The sequence below is a fragment of the Micropterus dolomieu genome, linkage group LG10 (genome assembly GCF_021292245.1).
Source record: "Micropterus dolomieu isolate WLL.071019.BEF.003 ecotype Adirondacks linkage group LG10, ASM2129224v1, whole genome shotgun sequence".
Classification (NCBI taxonomy): domain Eukaryota; kingdom Metazoa; phylum Chordata; class Actinopteri; order Centrarchiformes; family Centrarchidae; genus Micropterus; species Micropterus dolomieu.
This window is the reverse complement of record NC_060159.1, coordinates 27,066,712-27,085,317: the sequence shown is the minus strand read 5'-3', so window position 1 is coordinate 27,085,317 and position 18,606 is coordinate 27,066,712. Positions and strand designations below refer to the sequence as shown.

At 42.5% G+C, this 18,606-nt stretch overlaps 2 protein-coding genes across 2 annotated transcripts in view; both read left to right on the top strand.

Annotated features, from left to right (window-relative positions):
- The window catches only part of pex7 (peroxisomal biogenesis factor 7), a 32,284-nt gene extending 30,905 nt beyond the window's left edge, over positions 1-1,379 (top strand). The window contains exon 6 of the mRNA XM_046061438.1: positions 235-1,379. Within this exon, the coding sequence (XP_045917394.1) occupies positions 235-318 (84 nt within the window). The 3' untranslated portion in view covers positions 319-1,379. The remainder of the gene's footprint in view (positions 1-234) is intronic.
- Positions 1,380-2,414: 1,035 nt separating this feature from the next.
- Positions 2,415-15,353, top strand: LOC123978267 (solute carrier family 35 member D3-like). Its single transcript, XM_046061437.1, has 6 exons — positions 2,415-2,494; positions 4,881-4,992; positions 8,837-8,929; positions 11,363-11,573; positions 14,302-14,459; positions 14,622-15,353. Exons 1-6 carry the CDS (start codon positions 2,415-2,417, stop codon positions 15,351-15,353), a joined length of 1,386 nt encoding a protein of 461 aa, XP_045917393.1.
- Positions 15,354-18,606: the final 3,253 nt, after the last annotated feature.

Below are 18,606 nucleotides of genomic sequence, written 5' to 3'. Positions count from 1 at the left end.
CAAAAATAAAGCAAATATAACTTCAACTGGTTATACTGTTGTTTGTCTGGGAATATGTGTTAGGTGTCCTGGTGTAGGATTTTAACAGACGCCTGTCAGCCAGTAAGAAAAGAGTAATTTCAGGATCAAATCCCAGATTGCTGTCTAGTAACAGAGCCACATTTAGTGGTGACGTGCTCTCGAGCAAAACCCCTCCATTGTCTAACAGTGTGTGTTGTGTTGTGTTGGCTGCAGGTGGTGGACTGTTCCTGGGATGAGACGGTGAAGATCTACACGCCTGCCTGTCTGTCTGCAGCAACACACAGCACAGCACCGTAAAACTCACGCATGAGTCCTACTATAGTTCTTACATTGCATTGAGTTCTGTTCATCGCCTTGAGGCTTACTTTAACCCAGTGGTTCCCAAACTATTTCTGTCAGGCCCTAAAATTATTTCTCCCCACACAAAGACGCATCACCACACACACATGCACATCTTTGGTTATTAAATTCCAATACAGTCTGAAATAATTTATTAATTTTACTGAAAAAAGGATGAACAAACCTTTAATGAAGTTTGTTCACAATTTCACTGGAGTCCCTTTGTCTTCAAAGAGTCAGTCACATCTTACTGTGAACTTTAAACTTTGTTACTGTCCGCCCTTCCTGCAACGTATCATAACAGATAAGTCCAGTCCCCCTATCATAAAATAGATTTCTGCATCCATCCAGAAATGTTTACCTGGTTTGGTCCCCAGGTGGAAGTCCCCAGATAGGGTCCCCACAAAGGGATAAATACCCAAACACACACACACACACACACACACACACACCTATACATAAACATTATCAGCAGCAGGAGTTGTGAAAGTTCCACCCAATCTAATCTAGTACACTGAGAACCCAAACACATGTTTGTAACAAGGAGATAAAGAGTGAAACAGAAAGAAGTTCCTCCATTTTGTCATAAATCTTGCTTTTAAATTCTTATGAAGAATAACAAGGAATACGATAAGTTACTGTTAGAGCTGCATTTTATTTGATTAATCAGAAGCCACTTTTGTATCTCAATAATCCTGTACTTTGATTATGGCACAACAGCGCCACCTAAAAAAGTATCTGATCATGATTTTATTTAATAAGCATCCTTTATGTTTCGGGCTTGATTAACAACTTGTGTTGACTTTAATGTAAATAAATTATGTAAATCAGTGAGTGTGCATAATATCTGTCATTTTCTGCTTCTCTTTCATCTCAGTGATATTCTGATAAACTGTGACTGATTTCACTGCTGAGGTGTAGATTAATGGTTGTCGACGATGTTGTCAGTGATGATCTGTATGTGCAGTGCCTTCAATAAAGATGCAAATATCGCATGAAGATGTTGATATCAAAACAAATCCTCTTTCTGTACATTCATTATAGCTTTATCGAGTCAGAATCACTACAATCCTGTCACTAAAAGAGCATTTTAATTCAGACATTTTGGAATGGAATTAAACTACTGATTTGAAAATATTAATTACCACAGTGGGAACAAATATTTACAAAGAGCAGCACTCTGTCTTCGCATATCTAGCAGCAGTGTTGGGCAAATTACTCAGAAATTATGAGTTACTTATTACTCATTTAAAAAGTAACAATATTACTTTACTTATTAGTGGGTATTAAAAGTAATTAGTTGCGTTAGTCGTCGTCATTAAAAGTGACGGACAACCTGTTCAACAGCGCATTTTAGATGTGGATCCACTTTACTGGAACAATAATTAACCTGAGGAGTCAACAAGAAGCCGAACTGAAGACACCGCAGCCTCTGTGAACTCAGAACGACTTCAGAACTAACGTTACTGTTTTCACATGCGTTTATAAGAGAAGTATTCAGGCTTTTACAGAACACGAAATGTTGATTAACGCCACTCTCTCCTGCCGAGTGGATGCTTCACTGGCAGCGGCTGACTTGAACAACATTACGTCCGGTGTTGCTGACCTGCAGCGAGATCACACATCTTATATTAATATGTGAAATGAAACACAACTCTGAAATGGCAGTTTATTATTGAGTCAACAAGAATTTCCAAACAATGCACAATCTACGTTGATTACAGTGGTTGACTACAGTCTTCTTACTGGCTACCAAAGTGCTTTTGCTCCCTGGCTGCACACATCCAGTAGTGTTTGTATACAAGAAAACCCGTCTATAAAATCAAACCCAGGAGCTTAAAGAGGCAAAAAGTCTTTTAAGACTTATGGTGCTGCTGATAAATTTTCTTTATGACCCCTTTTACATTACATAGGCATTTGATCAATATAAAAAATATTGATTAGTGGAGCTTTAACAGGCACAAAGATGAACCAAAGCTGATGAGCGTCAGGTGTTTCTATTATTTTGTCCACCCTGATCCAAGAGCCCAGTTGTGCCATGAGGATCCTCTGGAATGGGCCAGGCTGAAAATATCCCATATGATGATGATGATGATGATGAGTGTCCTGCCTGCAGCCAATCACAGCTCTCCTGGTGATGATGTATGAGGGGTTCCTCTCTGCCCTGCAGCCAATCTCTTCCTCTGCAGGGAAAACCCAGCCGCTCTCTCACTGGGAACAAAACACCGCACCTCCTCCTCCTCCTCCTCCTCCTCCTCCACTCGTTTCTTTCCTTACTTTTTTTTATCTCCCAACGTCTTCTCTCTGTCACGATCTTTGTCCACTTCACGTCCTCTCATCTGTCTTCACCTTCTCTCCTGACGTGGCTTTCACTTCTTCTTTCCTCTCCTTCACACTTTTATTTTATCCTCTTCATCTTCCTCTTTTTTTTGTTTTCCCTCTTTTCATCCCTTTTCGTTCCTTCCCTTTCTTTTCCCCCTCTTTCCCTTTTCTTTCCTTCATGTCCTTTCCTCTCCTTTCTTTATCATTCCTGTCCCGTCCTTTTACTCTCCTCTCCTGTCCTCCCCTGTCCATTTCTCTCTTTACTTTATCTTTCTTTTCTTCATTTTTCATCCCCTCTTCCCTTTCTTTCCTCCATCTCTCATTTCCTCTTTACTCCATCTGTCTCCCGGTTTTTCCTCCCCCTCTTCCTCTCCTCCTCCTCCTCCTCCTCCACTTCCCTACAGACTTTAAATGACTCTGCACCAAAGAAACCGGCTGCGCTGCAAAAGGTTTAGTACTTTATCGATTAATGTAATTGGACTGTTGTAATCGTCTCAGAAGACCTGCGTTCAGCTGCAGTCAGAGATCCTTAAACGAGATGATGAACCTTTCAGTCCGAATGTGTGCCAGGGGGGAAAACTATGATCAGGACTGATGGAATTTAAATGATTTCCTTTTAGCTGCAAATAGTAGTACATTATGATGTTTTCTACAGGTTACATACAGAAGGATTATGTGACAAACAGCATGATGAGGAAATGCAGTTCACATGTTTCCATTACACAGACATGTTTGATGGCAGGTTAGGGTTTTTGGGTTAATAATTGTGATAGTAAAATAATAATAATAAACTTCAAAGCCTTGCTGCAACCTGTCCTCATACCTAAACGACAAAATAGGTAGTTTGTCCATGCCTCCCAAAAAGACGCACACGAGTGGCAACAAAACTACTTGGTTAGGTTTAGGAAAACATCATGGTTTGGGTTAAAGTAAGGATATTACGTAACTTATGTGACGGAAGTCAGTAACGCTAACCAACTTAAAACTCACACGGGACTCAAACACCGTTCTCCTGTTCTCCCCTAGAGGTCGCAGCCACAATAAACGTAAATATAGGTCTCAATAACATGCTTTGACAGATTTGTGAACAATATTTTAGAGAAATAGGCTTTTTGTGTACATAGAGAAAGTCTTAGATCTTTGAGTTCAGCTCATGATGATTGGGAGCAAAAACAAAAGTGTTGCCTTTATAATTTTGTTAAGTGTAGATATATATACACACACACACACACACACACATATTGAATTCTAAGATAAGTTATTGTCAAATAAACTCAAATTGCCTAGAAAAAAACAGACAAAATAAGAAAATTGAAACCTGACAAATGCATGTGCACACTCAGTTAATAAACCAAGAGAAAAATGAACAAATATGCCACGTATGCACATTTTAATGGCACATTTGCAGATATGCGATTTACTGACTGCACTATACATGTCTTCTAATTTATTCACCATGATTGTATGCTACATATTAATTTAGAAATCCATATTTAAATGGATTTAGGCCTGTTCCAATCTGTGTTTTAAGTGAAATTACTCAGCTTAATCTACATTAGCTATAGTTTGTGGAATAATGGATGCTTGCATTTGGGTTTATTTCCCTGCAGAGAACAGTCCCAGTCTAAATCCAGGCCTGGTCATAATCTCCACACGTTTGAAAGCGTCTCCGTCCTCTTCTGTCTCCGCGTGTTAATTGGAAGCTAATGGTCTGTGCTCGATAAGGGCGGATCTTCCTCCCTTGTGGCCTGGAAACTGATTTTCTGATGAAATATTTCAATTAAAATATTGTCCAAGCCATTTCCACGCCTGCTATGAGTGATGGTGATGTCTCTGTTTCTGATAAGGAGGGGGAGGAGGAGTAACGAGGAACAAAGAGACATAGAAAAATATAAAAATAAAAAGATGTCCAGCTCTCCACCAAGTTGGCAAACGTCCAAACATTTTACTAACAGGAAGAAAAGCTGCAGGTGTTCGATTACTTTATTGTTTTACATTTTCTTAAATCTTAATGCTGCAGGATACAATGATATTTATTGGAAAACAGTGTTTCTGTCAAAAGCTTTTGTCCCTTTCCTGTTTCAACATGACCACACCCCACAATGCACGAAGCAGCTCCATACAGAAATGTTTTTTCCAGTTTGGTGAGAAAGAATTTGACTGACCTGCACCTGAGTCCTGACCTCAACTTCATCCAGCACGAGCCAGACCTGGCCACCGACAACAGTTTTGGGCCTGGTGTCTGAATGGAAGCAGCTGGTTCAACATCTGCTGGAAATACTGAAACCAGCTGCAAGTTGCAATGTTCAGGTAATAATAATAGCCTTCTTTATATAGAACTTTATAGTACAGGTAACAAAGTGCTGCGTCCTGGCTCACAGGGGGATAAAAGCTCAGAGATGTAGGTGCCACCCTTTTAAGAATTTTGGAAGAAGCCGGCAGCCAGTGCATGGTTGCTAACACTGGGGTGATAATGGTCGCAACAACTTTAAAGCTGAGAAGCAGCATTTTGGACTAATTGTAGGCGATAAATACATTTCTGACTGAGACAGCCTATAGAAAGTTACAATAGGTGGTACGAGCGTAGATGAGTTTCTCCAGATCTGTGATAGAAATACTTAATACATGGACTTAACCATGGCTATATTTCTCAAATGATAAAAACAAAGCTGAACAACTTTCTTTATGTGGGGTTCAAAACACAAGTCCAGGTCAAAAAACTACCCCAAGATTTCTGGCTGAGGGCTTAGCATAAGTTGCTAGCTCGTCTATGTTTGCCTTGATTTCCGTTAGCAGGGAGCTGCAGAGTACAATGACGTCAGATTTTGTTTAATTGTGGAAAGTATTTTCTTTTTTGGAATACAAATTTTTATTGAATTTTACACAGGCTTGATACATGGCTGACATATTTTACGTCAACATACAGGAACATGTAAGATACAGGAACATACAATTGTCCTGGAGACAAACTCCAGCATTATATCCATTATCCATTTAATGAAATTTGAATTAAAGCCGAAATGGGACAGGGTGGAAAGCAAGAACTGCCACTCCACCCTGTCAAAGGCCTTCTCCGCATCCAGGGAAACTGGGGCGTTTTGAAATCGGCTCAGCCACATTAAGTGTAATAAAAGTCTGACATTCAGTTGAAGTTCTATTTTTCATAAAGCCTACTTGATTGGGGTGAATAATACTCTGCAATACCTCCTGTAGACGTGTAGCTAAGATTTTAGTCAGACTTTTACAGTCGAGATTGAGCAAACTTATAGGCATATAATTGGAGGGGTCCGTTACATCCGGAATCAGTGAAATCACAGCTTCATTAAACGTTGGGGCTACACAACCTTTGTCCAACATCTCCTGATATACCTTACGTAACACCGGAGCGAGGATATCTATGAAAGCTTTGTAATATTCCACAGGGAGTCCGTCATAGCCGGACGCCTTCTCATTTTTCATTGAGGAAATTGCCGTCCTTATTTCGGCTTCCGTTATAGGGGTCTCTAGTCCAGCCGCATCCTGAGGTTGCAACTTGGGTACCTCTATGTTTAGGAGAAACTGTTCTATATCCTCTAATGAAGTGTTAGGAGATGTAGATGATGTATATAGTCTTTCATAGTAGTGTTGAAAAGTCCTATTTATATCTTTAGCTGCAAAAGATTGTTTATCCCCCTGTATTATAACTGGTATAGTATTAGTAGAAATCTTTTCCTTTAGCTGTCTAGCGAGCAATTTCCCAGTTTTTTCTCCCCCTTCATAAGAGCTTGTTTTCAACCTGTAAAGCGCATATTCTGCCTTTTTGTTATATATCTCATGCAAAGTATATTTAAGCTTGCAGAGCTCTTGAAATTTTTCATTAGAGAATATTATTTTGACAAGTCTAGTTCCTTCCCCTTAATATCTTTTTCTAATTCTTTAGTCGTGTCAAGATTCTCTCTTTTCTTTTTAGTGGCTTGGGCTATAAATTTCCCCCTTATGTATGCTTTTGAAACTTCCCACGCTGTTGTTATGCTTTCTGTACTGCCAGTGTTAATTTCAAAGACAGTTTTTAAGTCTTCTTCTATAGTTTTTATGAAGGTTGGGTCTGATATTAACGTGGTATTCAACTTCCACCTGCCTCTCCTTACAGTATTTAAATTTGCCTTTATGAGGAGTTCGACCGGTGCATGATCTGTGTTATAACACAGTTGGCGACACTGTCTGCAAGAGAAGAACTTATCAGAAAAAAAAATCAATGTATGTTTTGTGACAGTGGAAAAAGAAAGTATAGTCCCTCATTGTCGGGTTGGTCAGCCTCCATATATCTGTTAGTCCTACATCTCTGCTGCTCTGCCTCTCTTTCCTTGGTCATGAGAGGGGACCTAAATGCACTCTTATCCAGGACGGGGTCAATAACTTCATCAAACCTCCGCTTTTCTTTAGCTGCGCTGACCACCTTATCCCTCGCTGACTGCCTTAGAAAGCGGATCAAAACAGGTCTCGGTGGCTGGTCCATATTCAGCATTGGTGCAGGCTGCCTGTGGACCCTTTCAATCTCCAATTCCTCATCCATTTCGACACCAAGCCCCTCTGATAGAATCTGTTGTATACAGCCATGCAGCGTCCCGTTGGTACCAAAGGTCTCCTTCAGTCCCACAAGTATTCCGCCTGCATTGGTTTTCAAGAGCCTGCATTCGGTTCCACATAGCCTCTGTAAGTTCATCTTTACTCCACTTATTGTTCAGTAGCTGGTCCGATTTCTCCTCCAGGTGTGCAATGCGTGCCTCGGCCTCTCCCAGCCGCTCCTGCATAGCTGTTACCGTTGTGTTCAACTCCGCTGTTGCTTGTTTAATGGACAAAACATCTCTGGCAACACCTTGCAGAGTGTCATTCATCTTCGAAATTTATCCAGCCTATCTGGCGACATTGGGGAGGCCGTGGGCGCGTCGGTATGCCCATCCTCTTGCAGCGGGCTTTTCCGGGGAGCTGTGCGAGTTGGGTTTCTGAAGTATTTCGACGTCGCCATCTTATCCAGGCCTTTCTTCCACTGCAATTGTCAAGTATGGACGGTTACAGTTATCAGAGTGAGCACAAAATTACTATTAAGTGTGCGTCTTCACATTGTAAACTCAGAAATAACTTGTGCAGGGCGAGACCTCCTCTACGTGGCGGCTATCTTGGTTGCTGCACCCACGTGACTCTGCAGAAAGTATTTTGACAATTTGTGAAGGGTTGCGATGTTAGACTGGTCACGGTTTCTAAATGGGATATAGAGCTGTGTGTCATCAGCATAACAGCGGAATTGTACATTTGTAATTTGCAGGTATCCACGTACTTTAATTATTTTTATTGATTTGAAAAAACTGTCTCACCACAAGGTCCATTTAGTAGCTTCTTCCTGACATTTTATACACTATTTCATACTGAGAGGGAAATTAATTGACAAATGAATCGATAATGAAAAATCGAGTCTGCAAACTTCCTCCTCAAGTTCTGTCTTGATGGGCACCGATTTCACTTGTGCTGAGTGTGGTCTCTGAGTCTTTTACATGCTGATGTGTTTTTGCAGAATCTGTTGATTATTTTATCATCTTCTGATTTATTTCATCCCTGAAAGGTTTTGGTAAGATATAAATTCTTTATCTATTATGCCAATAAAGCACATTCGAACTGAACTAAATTGGACTGTGACAAGAGAGAAAGGGGTACATTGAGGTACAGACGACTAGTGGGAAACAAAAGAGCCTTAGTTCCCTGCTGATTTTTTCTTCTATAATAAAGTGTTTGCGTTTGTGCCTGTTTAGTCAGTTTGTGGCTTTGTACATACTGGTTTGCATCAAGGTGAGAAAAAGAGAGAGAGAGTCCTAACCTTTCCTCTCATTTTTCCATCCAGCGGCAATGTGTTGCCACTGTGCGTAAAAACCAAACCCTCCTTCTCCTCTCCAAGACTGAACCTCCCCAAACCGGGCTATAAAAGGGACCACTGATACCATCAGTACTTTCTGCCTAGTTCAACTTTCTTTAAAGCGACCAGCAAACCACCATGGATACGTTCAAGAGGCGGTTGGTGGGGATTTCTGTGGCGGTTGCACACGGCATTTTCTCCGGTTCTCTGAACATCTTGATGAAGCTCCTCATCAGTAATTATCACTTTAACTTCTTGATGCTCCTCCAGCTCCTGACCAACAGCACCACGGCGCTCACTCTCGAGATCCTCAGGCGGCTGGGGAAGGTCAAGATCCCCCCATTCAGCATCCAGCTATCCAAGGTAAAAAGTGACTAAAACTGTCGGAAATTTTCATTTGGTGATTCCTAAACAGAGATCCCGGGGGGGCTGCAGTTTAGAAATATTAATTCAGTAATTAATATTATGAAAGTTATTAATAAATACAGATTAAGGGACCTAATACCAAACTCTGTCAACAATGGAGGGGGGCTCATCAAAGGGGTTAGGAACCAAAATTGCAGACACACTACCTGCCCTCACCAAGACGGTATAGATATACAGCAAGGCTACACGCCATGGGTTCCAGATATGCATGTGTGTGGATATGTTAAAGCATGTGAGGGTGTGTGTATGTGTTAGTATGAGAAAAGGCACACAGAGCCAGACAAATAAGGTCCTGGTTACCGCAGCTGGATAGAATGTAACTAACACACTGCCCAGCAGTGAACTTGCCCTGGACACAGTTGCAGGAACTAACACAGGAAATAGCAGAAATCCTAATTTCTGGGGTAAAACACAATAGTTATGACTCTATTAACTAAGTATTTTTAGTCAGGTACTTTATTTATTTATTTTTTTACTTCACTACATTTATCTGACACCTTTAGTTACTAGTTACTCTACAATGTAAGTTTTTTTCCACATAAAACATATGTATAGAATAAAATATGTTTTGTTATAAATGAAACTCCCCAGCTATTACATGACTTGATTGACAGAAATTTTATTGGCAACTCATTTTGATGATTGTTTAAGTAATTTTTCATGTAAAAGCTTTTCATGGTTCCAGGTTCACAAATGTGAAGATTTGCTACTTTTCCAAAACAAGCATTGTGACGGTGTCACTCTGAACTCTGACAACATTTCTCACTATTTTCAGAATTTTTACAATCGATTAGTGGAGAAGATAATCAGCCGATTAATCCAAAATGAAAATAACAAGATGGCAGGGTATAAGAACCGGTTCAGATGACAATGGGAAACAGGTGTGTAAGGAGTAATTGCCTGCAGCTGGAGGAAGACGTCCAGCTCTCGGGGACCCGGCCCACAACTCCGCCCTGAAGGAGAGGGAGAGAGGGGGGGGGGACACCACAGGAAGACAGACAAAACCAAAACCCACCAAGCACCTTTCACACACTCCAAAAAGGGAAAAAATAACTCAAAACAAGCACACAACACACAGCTGTCACCTCCCTGCTTGGGGCGGCGTGACACAGTTTTGTTTTTATTACCTTAGAATGAGCCATTTCTATCTACATACAGACACATAAAAAAAAAAGAGTGGTGGGGTGGTGATGGAACAGTGGATAAAACGCATGCCTTTGGTGGGAGAGACCCGGGTTCAATTCCCCACTGTGACCCATCCACCAGTGTGTCCCTGAGCAAGACACTTAATCCCTAGTTGCTCCAGAGACGTGCAACCTCTGACATAAATAGCAATTGTAAGTCGCTTTGGATAAAATGAATAAATGTAAAATGTTTAAGAGAAATTTGGACAAATGGAGGACCACACGTATTATTTAGCACAAGAGCAGACAGAGCGTGTCGGCCACTGTAGCTTCTCCTGTGATCTTGGAGAGGGATGAGTGAGTGGGGACTGATGGTGCTTTCATGTGGTGTTGGAATAATCTGATTTTTTATTTAGAATTAAGTGTACATGGGACATAAAGAAGTATAGAGAACAATATTAGCGATAAGATATTATTAAAAGACGACCACATGTTGACTGTTTTCAAAGCCATTTTGTTCTTGGATATTTGAAATTAACTTGATATAAGGTACAACCTCATGGAGAAAAAGGACATGGTTAGTTTTTTTTACTGCTGAATTGCCATTATAATTAATACATTTATTATAAAGTACTTATTTCTTCTGAGGAGCATGTGAGTGCTCAGTGAGCCATTTCTTGCAATCTGCAACCCTCACCACTAGATGCCACTAAAACTTACACACTGAACCTTAAACATTTTCAATGTTGTACTTTTACTTGTAAAAACATATTTTTATAGTGAGGTGTTAGTACTTTAACTTAAGTAGCCATCACTGTTCAGTGGTCGTGTTGCTGAATTTTGGTCCTGACAAAGGACCAAAATTTTGTCTGCACACAGTGTTAGGAAAACGTAAAACAAAATTAACAAAGATAAACTGTCTGCTCTGCACCAGCAAATTAGGTCTGTACTTAGGAGAATAAAGTTAAACGTTGAAAGTGGAACACCTCTAGAGGTGTTCAGTCATCGCCACCGGCCTCCACCTGGTCGCCCTCCAACCATGCTCAGTCCTTCCTTCCTGCATTGTGGTCGCACTCCGGACCTGTCCGTTCTTCGGCCCTGAAGTTAAGGCTTAGTTTGTGGTTAAGGTTAGGGGTCGATTAGGATTATGATATGGGTTGCGCTGGCAGTAGTCGTCGTGGTTAAGGTCAGCCTCCAGAGTGACTATAAGCCATTTTAATGTGTGCGTCCCTCCCTCTCTGTGCAGGAGTTTGGCCCGGTTTGTATCCTCTGTACGCTGCAGTCCACTCTCACTCTGTGGTCTCTGCGTGGCCTCAGCCTGCCCATGTATGTCGTGTTCAAACGCTGCCTGCCGCTCTTCACGCTTGGCATCGGCGTGTGCGTGCTGAGGAACGGCATGCCGTCCATCGGCGTGGTAATCTCTGTGATCATCACCACTGCTGGAGCTGCACTGGCTGGTAAACACACATCATCATCCACATATAATACACACACTCACATATCACTGAAGTTTAAATTTGCATTTATTCTTGTGTAGATGGCCAGTAAATTCCTGGAGGGAATGTCTTTCTCTTGTTTTTACCTTCTTTTCATACACTTTCTTAATTTGAATTTACTCTTGCTTACTTCTTTCTTTGTCCCTTTCTTTTTCTCAAACTCTTTAGGCATGAATCCGGGTATTTTATGATATAACTTCATCTGTCTATGGTAAAGAGAATCTAGGCTCAAAGGTCAGACCTCTCATTTGCCTCTCACCATTTTCATCAGTAGGCTGAACTCGTCTTCCTCTTTATCTCTCTGTTGTTACTTCTCCTGCTCTTTCTCTCCCGGTGACAACTCTAAGCAAACGGTCATTTTCCAATCATTTCTTAATAACAGAAGCTAGGCATGGCTGTCCTGTCTCTGGATTTCTCCACATACCCAAACAGCATGCTTTTAACCACTTTTAAAAGGCCTGGTGTGTGAAAACATATGACATAAACATATTTCTCTCAATATACATAAACAAATATAAACAAACAGGATGACAACCTCAGCAAAAACAGACAGAAGCTACTGTGTGCAAATCATCGGCAGTCACCCGAATCAAGGATGACTGTGCTCTCTGTCTACTTCTGGGTCTTCAGCTGGCTGTAGAGATCAATCCGCAATCCACATATTTTGGTGCAGTGTGGGCAGGGAAAAGTGGAGGTGGTTTTTGGTTGTGGAGCTTTTTTCTCTCCTTCCTTAGGGTGCTGTTGCTTTGTTTCTGTGACACGGCGGAGTTCCTTTTTATGATCTGCAGCTCCTTCCTGCACGGATTTCCTCGAGCAGTGCCTGTCCAATACGATGTGCTCCATGTCGCTTCATGCAATGTGAAATTTCTTCAGACTGGTCTTGGTTGTCTTTGAATTGTTTCTTTTGCCCGCCAGGGGCTCGCTGACCTTCCTTCATCATCTCAGAGTACAGGATCTGTTCGGGCAGACGTGAGTTGGACTTGCGAATGACAAGGCCAGTCCATCTGAGTTAATCTTGTGCCAGAATCTTTCACAAGGATCGTTGTTGATGTTGTTCGAGGGCTCTTAGGTGCCAGCTGTAGGTGGTCCCCTGCTCTGTACAGCAGGGTGAGAAAGACCACCGCAGAGTCTGGTATATGCTCCACTGGCACAGCTCAGGCGATGGTCGATCTTAAAGTCTATGTCAGCTTTAGAGCAGAGGACGCTTTCAAGGTAGGGGAAGTGGTCAACATATTCAAGAGGGGTGTTGTTCACTTTTATGATGGGTTGAGTTGATGATTGATTGTGTGGAGATCGATGTAGGACCTGGGTCTTTTTGATGTTTAAGGCTAGACCAGGGCTTTGTATGCCTTTGCAAAGGTTTTCAAAATGTCCTGGAGGTCTTCTGCAGAGTGTACTGCGATGGCGTTGTCGTCCGCATACTGAAGCTCTGTAATGTCAGTGTTTCTGACCTTGCTCTTGATATTTAACCTTTTAAAGTTGAGAGCCTGCCATCAGTTCTATACAGGATTAGAATCCCCTTGTGGTAGCTCTCCCCTCTTTAGTGCCTAGCAGAGGGGAGAAGTTGGAACAGGTTCTTTCCTGGGTGTGATGGATCTGCAGTGATGTTTCCCACTCGTTTACTGACACTGAACATGTATAAGTCCTGAATAGAGGGCAGGTTGGCACCAATTTTTATGCAGTCCTGACTGTTAATTGTAGTCCTGTTTGGATCTAGAGAGTGATGGACGTGCAGAGAACAGTCTGAATAATTTCTGTGAAGAAATGGGTTAGCAGCTCCTTAGGCAGGTTGAGCTTCCTGAGCTGGCGCAGGAAGTACATCCTATGCCTTTTTGATGATGGTGACTGTGTTGGGCTACCAATTTAGGTGCTCAGAGATTGTGGATCCCAGATACCTGGAGTTTCAACAGCAGACACAGGGCTTTTGAGGATGGTGATGGTGGTCAGAGTTTGGGGGCCCATTCTAAAGTCCACTGTCATCTCCACAGTTTTGAACGTGTTAAGTTCCAGGTTGTTGTGACTGCACCAGAGAGCCAGCTAATCAGCCTCCCGACCTATATGCAGACTCATCACCGTCCCAGATGAGGCCGATAACCGTTGTGTCGTCTGAAAACTACAGGAATTTGACAGATGGGTCTCTTGAGGTACAGTCTTTTTTGTAGCGTGAGAAGAGCAGTGGGGAGAGCACACACCCCTGGGGGTTGCCAGTTCTAATTGTCTAGGTGTTAGATCAGATGTTCCCCAGTCTCACCTGCTGCCTCCTATCTATCAGGAGGCTGACACAGTAAGCTTTAGTAAGTGAGATACTCGACATATATAAAACACATATAAGTGCAAAAGTGGAAGCAATGGATTAAATGATGTTATACATTAATTTGACCTTCAGTCTATTGCATGAATGTGGCCATCAAGTGCATATTATTGACCATTTTACATAGTTCCTGTTATCAAATATATCAGCACGGAAAGTTAGCCAGAGAAAACTTTTCATCAAAATTTTTTTGATTAGCATCAGCCTACACTACCTACAGCAGACCGGCGTCATTTCAGGCAACAAAATCCAGATATCCTGTTATTTCCAATGTCCAAATACACAAGAGGCTCCACAGATACAACAAATCACAAAACTGGGGAAACAATTTTTTTTTTTGCAATCTCAATTTTAATTTTCACTTGCTTTTCACCCCAGGTGCTGGTGATGTCCAAGGCGATCCCTTTGGTTACATCACTGGCGTGTTGGTGGTCATCATCCACGCCTCCTACCTGGTCCTGATCCAGAAAACCAGTCTGGACAGCAAGTACGGACCGCTCACAGCACAATATGCAATTGCTGTCATAGCCTCACCTGTAAGGACTGACGTGCAAGGAATTAACAATGCATGGGTTTTTGTTTCTCCTCCTTTTCCTCTCTTTCTCTCTCTCTCTCTCTCCTTGTCCATTTATTTTGTCTCTAATTTTCTTACTAACCTTTTCTCTGTGTGACTCGTTGTCTCTTTGTCGCACTTTTAGGTGCTTCTTGTATGCTCTGTCATCTCCAAGGACACCATCAACATGTGGTCTTACGAGGGCTGGAAGGATCCCCACATCGCCGTTATCTTTGTCTTCTGCATTGTTTTCGTCTGCATCATGAACTTCACCACGCTGCAGTGCACCTACATCAATTCCGCAGTCACCACCAGCTTTGTTGGCGTGGTCAAAAGCATCGTCACCATCACTGTTGGCATGGTGTCATTTAGTAACGTTGTGCCAACGGGGCTGTTCATCGGAGGCGTAGTGGTCAACACCATTGGATCAATTATCTACTGCATCGTCAAATACTTTGAGACGAAGAAGAAGAGAATGTATAAGGACCTGGAGGAGGCTGGGAAGGATGGTGCGTTTCCTTGCGAGCCTTACCAAGAGAAACCAAAACTAAATGGCATCGGGCCTGCTGCTGGCATCAGGTCTCATCCAGGAAATTTGAAGTTAAAGGGAGCATTGAGCAGTGACAGGATGGAGGAGTCAGCATCTGCTGCCTTGGCAAATAAAGAATTGTGGACAGGAAATGGTGGAAAAGGAGACGGAGAGGCAGCTGTGAATTCCCACGTCATGACAGAAAAGGAAATACAGGAGATGCAGAGGGAGCACCACCAAAAGCTGAACACCACATCCAGTCAGTCGGTTATTGACAGCTATGTTGGAGTGTGGAGGTCCATCAGACATCTGCAGTTTAAGAAAGACCCTTTGATTCAGAAGCTATAAATTAAAACTTTTAATGCACAAGTGGATCAGATCAAGTTACTAGTAAAAGCGTGTGCTGACCACTAAATCATAACCAATCTCTGTCTATGGTCACACTGGGTTTGTTTATTTGAGTCTGAAAATGAATTTGATTGATTGACTTTCTTTAACCCTTCACCGTCACACATGGTCACAATTGGTTTGGCATGTATGTGCTTGCTTACCATCATTACCGGTGGGGGGTGGTTTCTTTTTTTGTCTAAAAAAGACAAAACACTGAGGCCCTGTATTGATTACCAGGGTTAAACAGCATCACCATTAAGAATAAATACCCTCTGCCTTTAATCAGTACACCGTTTTCTCAAAGTTAGACACCTGGTTTGCATAAGGACAGGGCATGAATGGAAGACTGCCTTCAACACTCTGATGGGTCAATTTGAGTATCTAGTTATGCCTTTTGGTTTGTCGAGTGCCTCTGCAGTGTTCCAGGCCATGGTGAATGATGTCCTACGGGACATGCTAAACAGATTTGTATTGGTATATATGAATGATATAGATTTTTTCTAGGTCCCTCTAGTCTAATACTACTTTCGTTGATTACAACATTGCCCAGGGAGAATTGAGGATGGACCACACTAACATTTCCGCCATCATAGACTGGCCCACTCCCTCCACCCGCAAGCAGCTTCAGTGTTTCCTGGGATTTGCTAACTTTTCTAGGAGATTTATCAGACACTACAGTCGGCCCCCATCCCGGTCCCAACCAACCCCAGCCGTCATCGTAGATGTGGATGCATCAGACACACGGGTAGGTGCTGTTTTTTCTCTGCGGTCCGCCGCAGATAACAAGCTTCACCCATGTGCTTATCTCTCCCCCAAGCTCTCTTTGGCAGAGAGAAATTACGACGTAGGAAACCGGGAGCTTCTCGCAGTAAAGCTGGCCTTGGAGGAGTGGCAGCTCTGGCTAGAGGGAGCTGAACAGCCATTATTTGTTTGAAATGACTGATCTTGCCTATATCCAATCTGTTAAGTGTCTGAACTCTTGACAAGTTAAACAGGCCCAGCTCCAACCAGCTGACCCAGCTAACCGTTTCTTTGTGCCCAAGTCTGCTCTATCACAGGTTCTCCAGTGGGCTCACTCATCACCATTTACCTGTCACCCCGGCGTCAGTCGAAGGTTTGACCTCCGTCGCCGGCGGTTCTGGTGGCCCACAATGGAGGCAGATACCCTCTTGTTCTTTGCAGCCTGCTCTGTCTGTGCTCGGAACCAGACCCTAACCCAGCCCGGTGCAGGTTTATTATGTCCGCCACTGATACCCAGCTGGTCCCACATAACTGTGGACTTCGTCACTGGTCTTCCTCTGTCCTTGGCTAACTCAGTCATCCTCATTTTTATTAATCACTTTTCCAAGTTTGCACACTTTTTGGCTCTAACTAAATTCCCCATAGCTAAGGAGACAGCAGTCCTCCTGGCAGAGCATGTGTTCCGCCCTCATGGTCTGCCTTCTGACATTGTTTTAGACAGGGGGCTTCAGTTCACCTCCCAAGTCTGGAGAGCCTTCTGTTCCACCCTGGGCATCTCTTGAAGTCTTTTCTCCGGGTACCATACCTAAACCAATGGCCAGACTGATAGAGCTAATCTGGACTGTGCCATGCTGCATTACCACTGCCTATCCAGCATCCTGGAGCTCCCTTGGGTCAAATATGCGCACAACACCATTACCAACATGTCTACCGGTATGTCTCCCAGTCCTAGCAGTCCACCCCGTTCAGGCACACACGCTGCTTCGAGTTACATTGTGGATCCATCCCTTATTATGGAGTTCCATCGGCTACATCCTGACAAAGCCAGACGGATGCCAAGTGGTGCCCATAGAGGGGGAGAACTATCAGGTCTGCTGCCTCTGTAGCCCTGTGAATATGCTTCTCTCTCTCTCCCTCTCCACTTCCTGTGTATCTCTCTGTGTGTGTTTCTGTCCTTAGTTGCAGGAGTGGAGCCAGGTGCACGGGAGTCAGGTTCCAGCTGCTTTTCATCATCACAATCGAGTCTGCCCATATATTATAATAATAATAATAATAATATATAATATAATAATAATATTATTATAATATTTGTAGAGCACTTTTCAAAAACAACTTACAAAGTGCTTTAACAAGTGTAAAGACAATAAAAGTATGTTTTCAGAAGGGACTTAAAAGAGTTCACTGACTCAGCCGACCTGATTTCCTCGGGCAGGCTGTTCCAGAGCCTCGGGGCCCTGACAGCAAACGCAATCTGTCCCCTTTAGTTTTCAGTTGAGACTCTGGAACAGACGGCAGACCTCTGCCCAAGGATCTCAAGGTATGTGCTGGTGTGTATGGGACTAAAAGATCAGAAATATAACAAGACGAGAGGCCTCGAAGAGTTTTAAAATAAAATAAAATTTTAAAGTCAATTCTAAAACATACTGGGAGCCAGTGTAATGAAGCTAAAATAGGAGTAATGTGGTCATATTTCTTTGTTCTGGTTAAAAGCCTGGCAGCTGAGTTCTGGACAGTCTGGAGTCGATCAGTAGATTTTTGGGTTAAACAAGTGAAAAGGCTGTTCCAATAATCCAGGCGTGATGAGATGAAGGCGTGTAAAATGGTCTCAGTATCCTTAAAAGTTAACATAGATCGAATATTTGCTATATTTATAAGCTGATAAAAACATGATTGAACAAGCTTTGTGGTGTGCTGCTCAAAATTTAAATTACTATCAAACCAAACACCAAGGTTCTTTGCAACAGGCTTAATCTGCTGGGACCCAATGACCAGGATTCATTGTTGTTCAGTTCAGCTGGAAGAAATTATTTGACATCCATTTTTTAACTTCACAAAGGCAGTTGTTAAGTGAACTCAGCATTCCAGGGTCTGTGGATCTGATGGGCAAGTACATGTGTGAGTCATCAGCATAAATATGAAAATAAATACCATGTTTATGGATAATATGTCCAACAGGAAGCAGATACAAGAAAAACAAAATTGGTCCTAAGATCGACCCCTGAGGCACACCATATGTAACTGGACAGAACGAAGAGACATAGTTGTTTACAGACACACAAAACTTCCTATTTGACAGGTAGGATGAAAACCATTCTAGGGCAGTACCAGGATCCCCACCCAGTGCCTAAGTCTGTCTAACATGATGTTGTGATCGATGGTGTCAAAAGCAGCGCAAAGGTACAGGAGTACAAGGACTGAGCACATGCCTTCATCAGCAGACATTAAAAGGTCATTGGTGACTTTAAGCAGG

Bases quoted from the DNA above. Each gene is read 5' to 3' on its own strand.
- LOC123978267 (XM_046061437.1), top strand. From the start codon at position 2,415: ATGGGCCAGGCTGAAAATATCCCATATGATGATGATGATGATGATGAG. The intron at 4,993-8,836 runs GTAATAATAATA...ATGCTCCTCCAG, and splicing joins CTGCAAGTTGCAATGTTCAG to CTCCTGACCAACAGCACCAC. The intron at 11,574-14,301 runs GTAAACACACAT...TTTTCACCCCAG, and splicing joins TGCTGGAGCTGCACTGGCTG to GTGCTGGTGATGTCCAAGGC.